The sequence below is a fragment of the Pseudophryne corroboree genome, chromosome 4 (assembly GCF_028390025.1).
Source record: "Pseudophryne corroboree isolate aPseCor3 chromosome 4, aPseCor3.hap2, whole genome shotgun sequence".
Classification (NCBI taxonomy): domain Eukaryota; kingdom Metazoa; phylum Chordata; class Amphibia; order Anura; family Myobatrachidae; genus Pseudophryne; species Pseudophryne corroboree.
The window spans coordinates 818,750,162-818,764,981 of NC_086447.1; the positions used below are offsets into that span (position 1 = coordinate 818,750,162).

The window sequence follows — 14,820 nt, forward strand, 5'->3', positions numbered from 1 at the left end:
GCCCCTTCATGTAACTGGTATTAAGTGGAAGTCTGTGAAGCAGAATACTAGGTACTGGAGGACACTTGACGGTACCATTCAGCTTTATATCTATCATGGGTTCAGGATTTGAGATACACATGGCCCCCTGAGTCAAGCGGGGTTCAAACTGCTCACTCTGCACTCATCGACTATACTTACCTTTCCGCTGATGCTGCTGCAATCACCGGGAATACAGCTAGACGTAGGGGACTTACTTTACACTCTGGCTATGAGAACTGAAACAAAGCACTGTTTATGTAGAGGCATGTATATACACCAGTGCCCTGGTGACATCAGAGATCAGCTGACCACTAGTGAACCAGAATGAACAAGGCCGCCGTGTTCAGTAATACCCTGTTCGGATTGCAATGCCGGGTCGCACCCGGGAATTGGAAACAGGTCTTTCCCGGGTGCGACCCGGATTTAGACCCTTTCAGACAGGTTTCCCGGCCCGGCAATATGCCGGGTCGGGTTGCCATCGGGGGCGGGGACGGAGCCAGCATAAGAGGCGGGTGCTGAGGTGGCGCTGGAGATGAGATTATCTCTGTGCCGCCTCTCCCTATGCTGTGAACGGGTACCAGGTCACACAGACCCGGGTAACCCGTTCACACTGCGCCTGACCCGGTATTTACCCGGGAATAACCCTTCTTTATTACCGGGTTGAATTACCGGGTCAGGCGACCCAGTAATTCAGCAGTGACCCGTTCACACCGCACATCGACCCATGTCGATACTGCAAAATACCGGGTTAATACCGGGTTATTTGTGCAGTATGAATGGGGTATTAGGGGTCAGTTGGCATGTCAGGTAAGGGAGCAGTCAAATGAGAAGCTGGTGGCTAATACATGAGAGAAGAATGCACCTGCAATGTAACTGAACCAGATTTTGCAGGAATGAGGTAAGTACGCTGTCACGGAGCCATTTCATTCATTGTTGCATTGTCTGAAGTTTGTCTCCCACTTTGCTGCTTTCTTGTTAAATTAGACAAACTCAGAAGAACAACCAGGAAAGCAGAATCTGTGATACTATAAAATATCACTTTCTTATTTCTCTAACTTACGCTGACTACTCTTATGTATAAGTCACACATTGTCAGTACTGCTACTACTAGGCTCATATATGACTGGCTATCCCTGCTGACAGCTAACTGAGACAACCAATCAGAAAACAATGAAGAAAAGGGAGATTCATGGATGGATACCGGTGTAAACGGTTGATTTCACCAGAGCTCAAACTGGCCACAGATGTTTGAGGTACAAGCAGAACAATATAAACCACATCTGCTATAATTACTCACAATCTTCTCTTGTTTGTCTTTGTTACTCTTTTCCAGTTTTCTATATTTTCCCCAATTAACAGCACATTTATTATTGGGATTATTGTCACAGCCATCCATGATGACACAGCCTTCGTTTGTCTGATCCTACGCAAAAACAAAATAATAAAATCAAAGTTATATTGACTATACACAGAAGATGTATAGATCTGTTTAACCATTTTCTATGCCGTTCTTTTGAAGCACAGATAGGAATTGTGGCATGTACACCATAAATTAGCTAGATAAAGGGGAAAGTAGGGGGGGGGGTGACAAACCTTAGAGAGAGATAAAGTGGATAGTGATAAAGTACTGACCAATCAGTTACTAACTGCCATTTTACAGACTGTGGGGGTCTATTTACTAAGCCCTGGAGGGAGTTAAAGGGGTATATTGAATACCTGTTGGATCCTTTCCAATGGAAAGGATCTGATAGGTCAGTATTCAGTGCCGCGGCCATACCCGACAGGTTTCACCCGTTCCCAACACTGCCAATCCGACTTTTTTAAAGTTGGATTGACATTGTCGGAAACGGGGCTAAAACCTGTCGGGTTAGGCCGTGCTTCCGACAACACATGCGGCTCGGCAGCTGAAGCCGCCAATCTGCGTCTATTCCGTCAGGCTTCTAACAAGTCAGATTTCCCGACTTGCCAGAAAAAAATGGGGCCCTAATGAATAGGTCGGAACCCCTTCCAACCTAAATCTGTTGGAAGCTGCCGAGGCTCCTGTGAACAAGCCCAGCGGTGAAACGTACGTCGGGACTGACGTCATTAGGGGACGTCGTGCGGCTACGCCCCCTTCTTGGTCTGGGTGGCCGCTGGACCTCGGCGTGTGGAGAGTGTGAGGGATAGTGGGAGCGTGCCGGACTAGAATAGCGGAGGAGACCTACATGATCAGCGCTCAATCTGTTTGCATTTAGAGCGGTGACTGGTAATGTAATGTCAGGTGATTGGTAATGCCCATTCACGGCTACACAGAGGCGGAACTACCGCCAGTGCAACCAGTGTGTTGCACTGGGGTCTGCCACTGTCCAGGGGCCCAAAGCATGTAATGAGTCAAACTGACTCATTACATGCCGCCCGCAACTGCCCGCAGCACACAGCCGCCCGGAGAAAAGAGGAGCGCAGCGGGCACGACCACGGGGGGAAGGAGGAGGAGGGAGGTGGAGGATGGAGCCGCAGCAGCGCTTTGTTACTGGTGGAGGCGCTGCTGCTGCTGTCCCTCTGCTTCACTATAGGCTGTCTTCCGCCGCTGTGAAGCGCATCCTAGCATTCACAGCGGCGGAGAACAGCCTATGGTGAAGGACTGGGACAGCAGCAGCAGCGCCTCCACCGATAACACTGTGCTGCTGCGGCTCCCTCCTCCACCTCCCTCCTCCTCCTTCTCTCCTACCCGGGTTCTCTGGAGAAGCTGCACCGAGGAGCCTGAGCCAGCGGAGAGAGTAAGTATAATTCTTTCTTTCTTTCTTTATGTGCAAAAAGGGGGACTGTCTGCGTAATGTGTAAAAAGGGGGAATCTGCCTGCCGTAATGTGTAAAAAGGGGACGCTGTCTGCCGTAATGTGTAATGAGGGCACGCTGTCTGCCGTTATGTGTAAAAAGTGCACGCTGTCTGCTGCTATGTGTAACGAGGGCACGCTGTCTGCCATTATGTGTAAAAAGTGCACGCTGTCTGCCGCTATGTGTAACGAGGGCACGCTGTCTGCCGCTATGTGTAAAAAGTGCACGCTGTCTGCCGCTATGTGTAACAAGGGCACACTGTCTGCCGTTATGTGTAAAAAGGGGACACTGTCTGCTGCTATGTGTAACGAGGGCACGCTGTCTGCCGTTATGTGTAAAAAGTGCACGCTGTCTGACGCTATGTGTAACGAGGGCACGCTGTCTGCCGTTATGTGTAAAAAGTGCACGCTGTCTGCCGCTATGTGTAACAAGGGCACACTGTCTGCCGTTATGTGTAAAAAGTGCACGCTGTCTGCCGCTATGTGTAACAAGGGCACACTGTCTGCCGTTATGTGTAAAAAGGGGACGCTGTCTGCAGTTATGTGTAAAAAGTGCACGCTGTCTACCGCTATATGTAAAAAGGGGTGGTCTTCAGTATGCCGACTGACGGGATCCCGGCGCACAGTATACTGGCGCCGGGATCCCAACAGCCGGCATACCGACACGTATTCTCCCTTGTGGGGGTCCACGACCCCCCTGGAGGGAGAATAAAATAGTGTGGCACGCGTAGTGCGCCACCGTGCCCGTAGCGTGGTGAGCGCAGCGAGCCCGCAAGGGGCTCATTTGCGCTCGCCACACTGTCGGTAAGCCGGCGGTCGGGCTCCCGGCGCCGGTATGCTGGTCGCCGGGAGCCCGACCGCCGGCATATCGTAGTGAACCCATAAAAAGGGCATGCTGTCTGCCGTTATGTGTAAAAAGGGGACGCTGTCTGCCGTTATGTGTAAAAGTGCATGCTGTCTGCCACTATGTGTAACAAGGGCACACTGTCTGCCGTTATGTGTAAAAAGGGGAACGCTTTCTGTCTTAATGTGTAAAAAGGGGACGCTGTCTGCCGTAATGTGTAAAAAGGGGACGCTGTCTGCCGTAATGTGTAAAAAGGGGACGCTGTCTGCCGTAATGTGTAAAAAGGGGAATCTGTCCGTCGTAAGGTGTAAAAGGGTCTCTACCTGGTGTAGTGGTGCTACTGTGTGGTGTAATTTGAATAATGGAGACTACTGTGCACCATTTTATGAATTGGTATTATTTTGTGGCCACACCCCTTCCCCACAAAGCCACGCCCCTATGTATTTTTGCGCGCGCCTACGGCGCACACTGCCCCTGTTTTGCATGCAGGGGTGGGGCTCCGATGCCATTTCTTGCACACAGTGCTAAAATGTCTAGTTACGGCACTGTTGCTAGGTATCCATTTCTCTGGCCTTGAGCAGGTCCCCCTCACCAGATCCTCTCCAGGGGTGGGGGGGGTGGACTTGGATGGGATGAGGGGGGGCCCAAAGCATTTTGTCGCACCTGGGCCCACCGCTCGCTAGTTCCGCTACTGCGGCTACATATGTCTTGCCTCCCCCCTCCTCCCCCACACCCACGCCAGCTATTTGAGGAGTTTGATCAGGGACTTATGTGTGTATATATACTATTGCTGAACTGGTATTTGAATTAATCAGCACACACATTTAATACTTTTTCAGTCTAAATTTTCCCTGCTCTCTCCTATAAGCTATTGAGGTGACCTGTTACATATGTTGCTATTTTCTCATGAATACTCTGTATCGAGGAATATCATTTATCAAACCAATGTGTCAGAAGTCCTGCAGATTTATTGTCTAGATATACTAGCAGATGATGAATGAATATTTTAAGCAATCCTGCAGACTAAAGGGGGGTACACACGGAGAGATCCGTGCTTAAAATCTAAGCAATCTTGCTAGATTGCTTAGATTTTAAGCACGGATCTGCTGTGTGTATGCCCTCCAGCGATAGCGATGCGCGGCCCCGCGCATCGCTATCGCCGGTGCTAGATTGATCTAGCGGGTCGCTCACTTCACCGTTGTGTGAAGTGAGCCGCACCCCGTCGGCTTTCCCCCTCGCTCAGCACATCGCGCTGTGCTGAGCGGGGTGAGAGATGTGTGCTGAGCGGTCTGTGTTAAGATCGCTCAGCATACATCTCTCCCGTGAGTACCCCCCTTTACTGTCATTGTTCTATCTTTATGTGAGAGACTTTATCTTCTATGGTGATTATGACTTTGGCTGCCTCCATAGATACTGCTATTCCTGCTTGACTATATAACCCAGAATTGCTATCAAATATAGTCGTTACTGTGTGTTTGAATGCCTAATGCATATGATATATATTACATATAATTAAATTTATTTTGTGTCTATGTATTTTGAAAACCAGTACAAATATCTATATTATTTACCCATGGCTGTCTCTTGTGCATATCCAGCTGTTAAATCCTGAGGTGCCTAGCTATATATTAAATCAGGATGTTCCCCATTCTGCCAAGAAATGATTTGGAATAATCAAGTCAGTTAAAATCTATATTATTTATCCACTGCTGTCTTTTGTGCACATTCAACTGTCAAATCATGAGGTGCCTAGCTATGTATGAAATCAGGATGTCTTTTTTCTGCTAAGAAATGAATTGGATTAATTAAGCCATCAAGCATCAATTGTCTCAAAAATCAATTCCAACCAGGTGTTGTCACTTTATATCTTTCTATCACTCTCTCATCTGGCTGACAGCATTGCTGGCAAGGGCCTCGCCCTCTTCAGCGTACAATTTGCTGTCACAACAGAAAGCAAAAGTGTCCTCTTTCTTTTTTCCTGTACTGAAAGTGGAATATCATTTTGATATACAGTGAACTTCATTCCACTTTAACACTGGTTATGGCTCTTTTTTCCAACACTCTCTCATCTGGAAAAGCCTGGGGCCCATTTACCTAGTGACACGTAGCAGGCAGAGTACAGACAGCAGAAGTGGGTTCTTTCTTCCGGGTGTAGTACGGTCTGCCGGCGGTCGGGCTCCCGGCGACCAGCATACCTGCGCTTCTGTGCTTCTTATTAACCCTTATTAACTCTCACCTGTGTGCTGACCTGGGGTAGCCGACCTGTGCCGACGTTATGGGGTCCTGCACCCCGGACCCATACCTAGTATTAGGGACCCCCAGTGACGGAGAAGCCTTGTCGATCGGCCTGGGGGCTTAACCCTATATCTGCAGATATACGCAACCAAGATCTCCGTATTATCTGACTATTATGTAGTAATATTTTTCACTCGGTGTGCATTAGGGAACCATTGTTTTTTCCTACACAGAATTACCCCTCCCTTTTAGCACCTGAGTGACATCACTATCTGATTGAGCAGCTCACCATTTTTTGCATTGTATTGAGAGGCATGGATGGGTCAGCATTAGGAGGGATTGCTGATTCCAGACTGCCATAGGAGAAGCTAGGGGTATCTCCAGGTAAGCTGGCTCTCAGATGCTGTAGGAGCCATTACCATGTGGCCTTACACTGGGAATTTTACCCAGACATATTTGTAATTATTTATGGGGTGGGTGTGGGGTGTGGTGGCCCCTGTGCCGGTATGGCTGGGCTGCTTCAGGTCGGCACACCCTAACACTTTATTAACACTTATGTTTTTCCCTATCACTTTGTATATATTTTTGTATTATTTTAATCACACCACTTACATAGCACTTCTGTGCTTCTTATTAACCCTTATTAACTCTCACCTGTGTGCTGACCTGGGGTAGCCAACCTGTGCCGACGTTATGGGGTCCTGCACCCCGGACCCATACCTAGTATTAGGGACCCCCAGTGACGGAGAAGCCTTGTCGATCGGCCTGGGGGCTTAACCCTATATCTGCAGATATACGCAACCAAGATCTCCGTATTATCTGACTATTATGTAGTAATATTTTTCACTCGGTGTGCATTAGGGAACCATTGTTTTTTCCTACACAGAATTACCCCTCCCTTTTAGCACCTGAGTGACATCACTATCTGATTGAGCAGCTCACCATTTTTTGCATAATATCCTGAAAATAGCCCAATCTTCAATCTCGGAAGCTGATAGGATAGGCCTGGTCAGTACTTTGAGTGGAGACCACTTAGGAATACCAGGTACTGTGGATATCACCAAGATCATCACTTGTGTTTCCATCTAAAACACTGGTGGAGTAACTAATGTTGCTCACTCTCACAACCTTAACCTATATTTCACCTTTCTATCTCTTCTTTAGAATTAAGATAGAGATTTTAAATCTTTTTGACCGTACAGGTCGACATTTTAAAGGAATAGAATAAATGTTACGTTTTAGATGACTCATCATTACATAATTCATTATATACTGTTTTGATTTATTATTATTTTCAAATAAGAGTGCTCCCAAAAAGGAATTCTTTTGTCTTCTCTTTCTCCATATACTGGAAGCTGCCGCCTTTCAGACAAGACGGCAGATTCTGACACTTATTGAATACAGCCCTAAATACACGAGATAAAGGGGCAGATGCATTAACCTGGAGAAGGCATAAGGAAGTGATAAACCAGTGATATGTGCACGGTGATAAAGGCACCAGCCAATCTGCTCCAATATGTAAATTAACAGTTAGGATCTGATTGGCTGGTGCGTTTATCACCTTGCACATATCACTGGTTTATCACTTCCTTATACCGTCTCCAGGTTAATACATCTGCCCCAAAGTACCAGCCCACCAGCTCCTAACTGTCATTTTTCAAACCCAGCCTGTGACATGGCAGTTAGTAACTGATTTATCTCCATCCAGTTTTTCTCCATTCAAGGCTTAGTAAATAGACCCCTGGGTGATAGTTATAAGCTAATTTGGTACTTTATCACTCTCCACTTGATCTCTCGCCAAGGTTTGATACATCTCCCCCATAGACTGAAAAGGGTATGTGCTGTGAGGCATTGTGAGTTTAAGTATAATACATTTAGCCAAATCATTAAGGAAACATAAATCTTTTTAAGTTCGCAAACACGTGGAGAAAGAAAGACAATTCTACAAAACAAAGTTTTGTGTTGAGTAAACGGGTCTACTACAGCATACCGGTGCTCAGGATCCCGGCGCTGGGATCAGGACTGCGGTATGCCGGCAGCGGGGTGAGCGCAAAAGAGCCCCTTGCGGGTTCACTGGGCTCGCCACGCTGCATGCATGGTGGCACGCTACGCGCACCACGCTATTTATTCTCCCTCCAGGGAGGTCGTGGACACCCCAAGAGGAAAATAGTTGTCGGTATGCCGGGTGTAGGGATACAGGCACTGGTGTGCTGAGCGCCGGGATCCCGACAGCCGGTATATCAAGTGCCACCCGAATAAACATAAATGACAGATTCGCCAAAGGATTCAGGGACATATTTTAAGTTGCCTTTGTAGAGGCCACAATCATTGTAAACACATGCATCTATATGTATGTACAGAGATACTCTGACCATTACACAAGGGGCAATGATCAACACTTCCGGGCACATTTCTGTCAATGGGTGGTGAGTGTGATGTGATTCTAATCTGTGTGCCAGCTTCTTTATAATGGATCTTCTGCACCCAGCATGGCCAAGTCTGGGTGATAATCATTGCTTAAAGTGGTCCTAGAGAGGTGGTAGAACTCACCCCCACTCCCCACGGCGCCCATGTAATGAAGATATTGCGCATGCGCCGCAAAAAGGGGCGTGGTCTCAAAAAGAAAGGGGCGTGGTCACACAATAGTAATAATGCCCACAGTGGTATCACCCCATAATACACATGATGCCCACAGCAGTAGCGCCCCTTATACAATGCCCACAGTAGTAGTGCTCTTTATGCAATGTCCACGGTACTGGTAGTGCCCCTTATATAGAGCCCATAGTAGTGGTGCCCCTTATGCAATGCCCACAATTGTAGTGCCCCTTATGTCCCCAGGAGTGATGCCCTTTATGAAGTGCCCCCTTTACAATGCCCTCATTAGTAGTGCCCCCAGTAGTAATGCCCTTAATGGTAATGCCGCTGTGTAGTACTGCCCCCAGTAGTAATGTTGCCTGTAGTAATGCCCCCAGTCATTTAGTCCCAGTAGTTATGCCTCCAGTGGTAATGCCCCTGCAGTAATGACCCCAGTAGTTTACCCCCCCCCCCACCCCTTTAGTTTAGCCTCCCAGTGGTAATGCCACCAGTAGTTTAGCCCTCATGTAGTTTGCCCCATGTAGTTTAGCCTGCCAGTGGTAATGCCCCAGTAGTTTGCCCCTTGTAATTTAGCCACCAGTAGTAATGCCCCCAGTAGTAATGCCCCCCTGTAGTTTGCCCCCTTGTAGTTTAGCCCCTGTAGTTATGCCCTCCAGTAGTTTAGCCCCTGTAGTTATATCCCCCTTGTAGTTTAGCCCCCAGTAGTAATGTCCCCAGTAGTAATGCCTCCAAGTAGTAATGCCACCAAGTAGTAATGACCCCAGTAGTTTAGCCCCTGTAGTAATGCCCCCAGTTGTTTAGCTCCCCAGTAGTAATGCCCCCAGGTAGTAATGCCCCAGGTAGTAATGCCCCTGTAGTTATGCCCTCCTGTAGTATGCCCCCAGTAGTTAGCCCCCTTGTAGTTTGCCCCCAGTAGCTTGCCCCCTTGTAGTTTGCCCCCTTGTAGGTCTCCCCTAGTAGTTTGCCCCCAGTAGCTTGCCCCCTTGTAGTTTGCCCCCTCCAGTAGCTTGCCCCTTGTAGTTTGCCCCCAGTAGTTGGCCCCCAGTAATAATGCCTCCCAGTAGTTTGCCCCCAGTAAATCCCCCCAATAGTTTGCCCCCAGTTGATGCCCCCCAGTAGTAATTTCTCCCAGTAGTTTGACCCAGTAGATGTCCCCCAGTAGTTTGCCCCCAGTAGATGCCCCTCAGTACTAATGCCCCCCAGCAGTTTGCCCCCAATAGATGCCCCCCAGTAGTAATGCCCCCCAGTAGATGCCCCCAGTAGTAATGTCCCCCAGTAGTTTGCCCCCAGTAGATGCCCCCCAGTATTTTCCCCCCAGTAGATGCCCCTCAGTACTAATGCCCCCCAGTAGTTTGCCCCCAGTAGATGCTTCCCAGTAGTAATGCCCCCCAGTAGTTTGCCCCCAGTAGATGCCCCCCAGTATATGCGGCGCTACAAAAAGGAAAAAAAATAACAAAAATCACAATACTCACCAAGCCCCGCTCCCGTGTCCGACTGCAGCAGTCCTCCTGGCGTCCGCTCCTCGGCTCTATGGGAGAGACGTCATGACGTCTCTCCCATAGCATACAGTGACAGCGCCGGAGCTCAGTAGTGAGCTCCTTCCTACGGCTGCCACTGTGGAAAGAGAGCCAGGCGCCCCCTGGTAACACAATCTCAGCGGGCGCCTGGCATCTCCCTGCGGCGCTGGCCACACATCAGGGTTAGGTGAGCCGGTGGAGGCGGAACTGCGTTCCGTCTCCAAGTGGAACCGACGGAACGCAGTTCCTCCCCGTTCCGGCTCACTTTAAACCCTGGTGATAATAGTGACAGCTGCTCTTTGCTGTGGATGTTTAGGGGAATAGACTGCAATCCCGGGCTACGTGCGACTCAAAATGCCTGCAGGAGTCCGATCGTATTTTCCACGTGCACACAGGGCCTGCTCTACCATTCGGCAGCTTTAGGCTTTAGGTGGCTGCTTAAGTGCGCCGGCTACTGGAGGGCACCACTGAGTTCATCTAGCAAAAAACTGAAAGATGTCTCTATATGCAGTACAGTAATGAACTGATGGGGGGATGGAGCACAATAAAGAGCATACAAATACATGTTTGTCTGTGCACATATATGTATATATACACATACAATTAAAGGGATGTAGCTGGCATCCCGGTAGATGGGATGTTGGCGGTCAGAATATTGGCGCAGGTTGCAGGTTAGGGGGCTGAAGCTTTGCCTTGCGTGCAGAGAAACCTTGCACCGGCCCTGCGCACACAAATCGATCGTGGATGCAATCACATTACGCGTGACTAAGAACCAGGCTCACAGTATACAAAGCAGTGCATTCCTTTTTCTACTGTGGTGCTATTAACTGAGCACAGTATGTGAATGCCTATAGTCCAAATCACACAAATAGTTGTAGGGAACATTGCTGCAACCCTACAGCCTTCAGAGGACCTGCTAGATTGAGGCAACACTACACAGAGGTTTAGTATAACTTGAATCTTGATAAACTCCTCCTAAAATGAATAAGTGTTACAACTTGCGGGGAAACGTGGTTAATGTATATCCAACTTACCAAATTGATGGTGATGTCTTCTTGTTCTTCCTTTGCTTTCTTACTAACTTCTTCTCGTCTTCTCAACTCATCCTCTAACTCGTTAACCTTCAGTTGCAAGGCCTCCTTTTCCATCTTTGTCTGTAATAGGATCTTGTCATAATTACTTCTGATTCTTTTCTCACTCTTGCATGACTGACAATCCGGAACCTTGACAATCTCTGGAGACAATCGTTCTGAGGCTGTCTTTGGAAGTGGAACCTCCAGCCAAGTTTGTTTTTCGAGTCTACAGTCTTTTTGTCCCTCATATGGAAATGTAAGAGTGCTTGCGAGATTGCTAATGTTACATCCAAAATCCTTGGGATATTTAGACTTGTCAGGGAATGACTTGGCAGGCTTAGGGGGTTTTTCTGATGCCTTTTCCACCTGCGGCAAATTGATTTTGTCTCCTCGCATTTGTCTCGAGAGATCTGAATTTGATGCATGTTCCTTGGATTTCTTATCCAGGGGTTTAGAGTTGGAGATAAGACTGAGGTGTATTGGGGGGAAAGATGTTTGTAACTGAAAGACAAATATATATATATAATTTACATATTGGCATTTTTTTTTTTACCAACGCATTGTTGAACTCTATCAAGATGTGACCAAATGTGATTTATTAACAGCTATTTATATTGCAGACATACATATATTGTGCAGCACTTTTTAGAAAATATTTAAGTCTTTCAGTTCCTGACCCATTGGAATTTACAATCTCTCAATCTTTAAAACTTCGGTGATGACACCTACTTAATCAATTATTCAGAAGTGGGGTCTTATGCTGGGCATACACTATACAATTATCTGGCAGATAATCTGCCAGATATGGCTGGTTGAAATTAAACTCTGGCAATGGATGAGAACAAATTACAATTGACCATTTGCTCCCAAACACTGGAAAATGGACAAAAACTGCTGTTTATACAAATTGGTTAAATCCATGATTTTAACAAATTTGTCTGTACAACAGTTTTTTTCTATTTCTCAGTGTTTTTGAGCAAAGGTTCGATTGTCATTTGTTCTCATCCATTACCAGAGAACACAGGGAGCTGCTGGAACCGCACATCACGGCCGCCCAGTGCCACGCTGCAGGGAGAGAGATGCCTGGCCGGGGGACGGCTGTCAAGGTACCTGCCAGCCCCGCTCCCCGTAGCCCGTCGCACCGCTCCCCGTGTCCTCACCTCAATCCGACTTTTTTAAAAGTTGGATTGAGATCGTCGGAAAAAAACTGCCCCTATTGAATAGGTCGAAACCACCTTCCGACCAAAATCTGTCGGAAGCTGCTGTCTTTCCGACAAGACGACAGCTTCCGAGAGCTATTGAATACACCCCATAGTGTATGCCCAGCATTACACCTCTCAGTCCTTTACAGTTAAGGGTCCAATGCTGATTGGATGCATAGCGATTAGGTAGGTGGGCTCACTGGAGATGATTTAATTCTGGGTCGGGAGTGGTCTCTTCTTTCCATAGGGTTTTTATTTTAACACCCCATATGGATTAGCCATCTTCCCTTTGGATTACCTCAGAGCAAGAAAAGAAGAAGATTTGTTTGGTACGTATTAACTAGAGGGGGACGGGACGGGACATTTATTAAGAAATGAAGAGTGCCATATTTAATTCTATAGTGCAGTGGCACAATTAATTTATGACTAATTGTTTTAATATTACTGTGGGTAATGGGGCTAATTCATGCTGGATCGCAGTGTGCGATCCAACCGTAATTTGTGCTGAAAAGATGCGGGCGAATGCGCAGCACCCATCCTGCGCTTGCGCCCATCCTGCACATGCACCCACATTTTCTGCAGGCGGGGCGCAGAAGATGCGGTCGCCTCGGCCGCAGGGAGGGGGGGGGGGGGTTGCGTCAATGCTCTGTTTCCAGGGAGGAGACGGAGCATAGCGGGGGCAGTGCATCGTGAACGGGGGGATGGAGGTGGACAAACAGAAGTGTGTCGTGGGTGTGATCACGACGGCTGAATGACGTCACACGCAGCTGCTGCGATCAGGAAACTGGCGGCAAGTCTCCTGTGCCGGCAGGAGGCTCCCACAGTTTCTGCTAACAGGCATAAATTGCGAACGCTTCACAATTTCTGCTTGTTCAGCTGGGGGAGGCTCCGGTCAGCATGCTGGGCGTCCTTGCCCAGCGATGATTAGCAGAATTTGCTATCCAACCTGAATTAGCCCCATTATGAATTATTAATTTACCTACAAGGTCCCTGTGCATTGTTTAGTCACCATTGTTGGCAAAATCCTTAATTTATGTACAGTATGTTTGGGGGTAACATAACACTTATTGAACTACAACTACTATGCATTTGTGCCTATGTGGATGTTGACGCTTGTAGTTCCTATATGTTGGTGCTTGATATGTTGGTGCTTGTAGTTCTATGAGCTTCAGCATGCATGAACAGTCATGCCTTGTGAGTTCATGCGTGTTCTAGTAGTGGAACTCTATTTTCACAGAATCGCCTAGGTACCCGCTATTCAGGCTATCAGGATAACCCGGTGCTACTGGGCCAGTCTTCTTTGGATGCAAGGCTTAGGTCGGTTTTAGATCCTCCTACAGAAAATGCTGATTAGCACTGGGATCTTACAAAATGTATGTGGTAAAACCAGATGTAGCTTAGGGGTTTGAAAAGCGACACACATCAATGTGGTTTAAATTTCCAGCCTCTAGTGCAGAGGTTCTGAAATGCAGTCCTCCTGAGGAAGCTGGCAGCCATTAGACCAGCGAAATGCATTGGGCTAAGGAGACTGACCACCAGTATTGGATCCACCTGCTTTCCCCGGTATTGATTGGACTCTTTGCCTCTATTTGGACACCATTAGCCCCACTGGAACCTGGAATCACCGCTGCTGCTAATTGGATCTTCATTTGCCAAACTGAGATCCATGGGGACAACATCCATAAGGACTGGGTAATTACTTACATCTAAAGTGAACCAAAGTTTATTGAGGAATGAGCCCTAACCGGAGACTGTACACACCAGATATATTAAGCGAGATCCAAGTGGTCCTAATCAAAGCTTCTTTGTCCCTGAATTAGGAATATACAAAGAAAGTGTGTTTATTCACGTGATTTTTTTATTATTTTTAATGTTTATTAAAATTATGTGATTTTTCATTTTAAAATTTTATCGTCCCTTATTGGTTTCAAGGCCGGCGCCAGTATACATTTCTATACTGATGTGATTGCAGCAGCTGAGTAAGTCCTGGGCTGCGCAGAGACTGCACAAAATCTGTTTGTACAGCTCTGCTACACATGCGCTCGCACACTTGCACAGCTAAAATACCCTTCCCCTGTAGGTGGAGACTATCTGATCGCAGCAGTGCAAAAATCGCTGCCTAGCAATCAGGTCTGAATTAGACCCTAAAAGTGCATCTGATATGTGGCTATTTATTTTTACTGATTAATTGAAATTGCATAATATTTTTACTCTCAGGAAATGTACTGATTGTTGGCAAAAATAGGCAATGACAGTAAAAATGTCTATGGGTGTTAAGGGTTGCTGCATATTTAAATGAATGAGTAATTATGAATTAAAGACAAGTTGTATACAAAGACTATATTAGCCATATACAGTGGCAAACGCAGGATTTGCATGGGGGGGGTTTCCAGAACTGGGTGGAGCCAATCACGGGGATGGGGACTGAGGTGACCCAGTATATGCTGGGTCCGTAAAACTAGTGTGTGTGTGTGTGTGTGTGTATGTGTATATATATATATATACACACACACACACACAC

General features: G+C 47.2%; 1 protein-coding gene across 3 annotated transcripts in view; it reads right to left on the reverse strand.

The window, feature by feature from the left end:
• Positions 1-14,820, reverse strand: part of LOC134910449 (rho-associated protein kinase 2-like) — a 210,723-nt gene that overhangs the window by 41,455 nt on the left and 154,448 nt on the right. For 2 of the 3 annotated variants that reach the window (XM_063918492.1, XM_063918493.1), the window contains exons 4-5: positions 11,059-11,598; positions 1,319-1,444 (exon numbers count right to left, since the gene is read on the reverse strand). In XM_063918492.1, the coding sequence (XP_063774562.1) occupies positions 1,319-1,444; positions 11,059-11,598 (666 nt within the window). Of the gene's footprint in view, positions 1-1,318; positions 1,445-11,058; positions 11,599-14,060; positions 14,118-14,820 lie in introns of those variants that run through there. The other variant, XM_063918494.1, reaches the window with a different exon arrangement.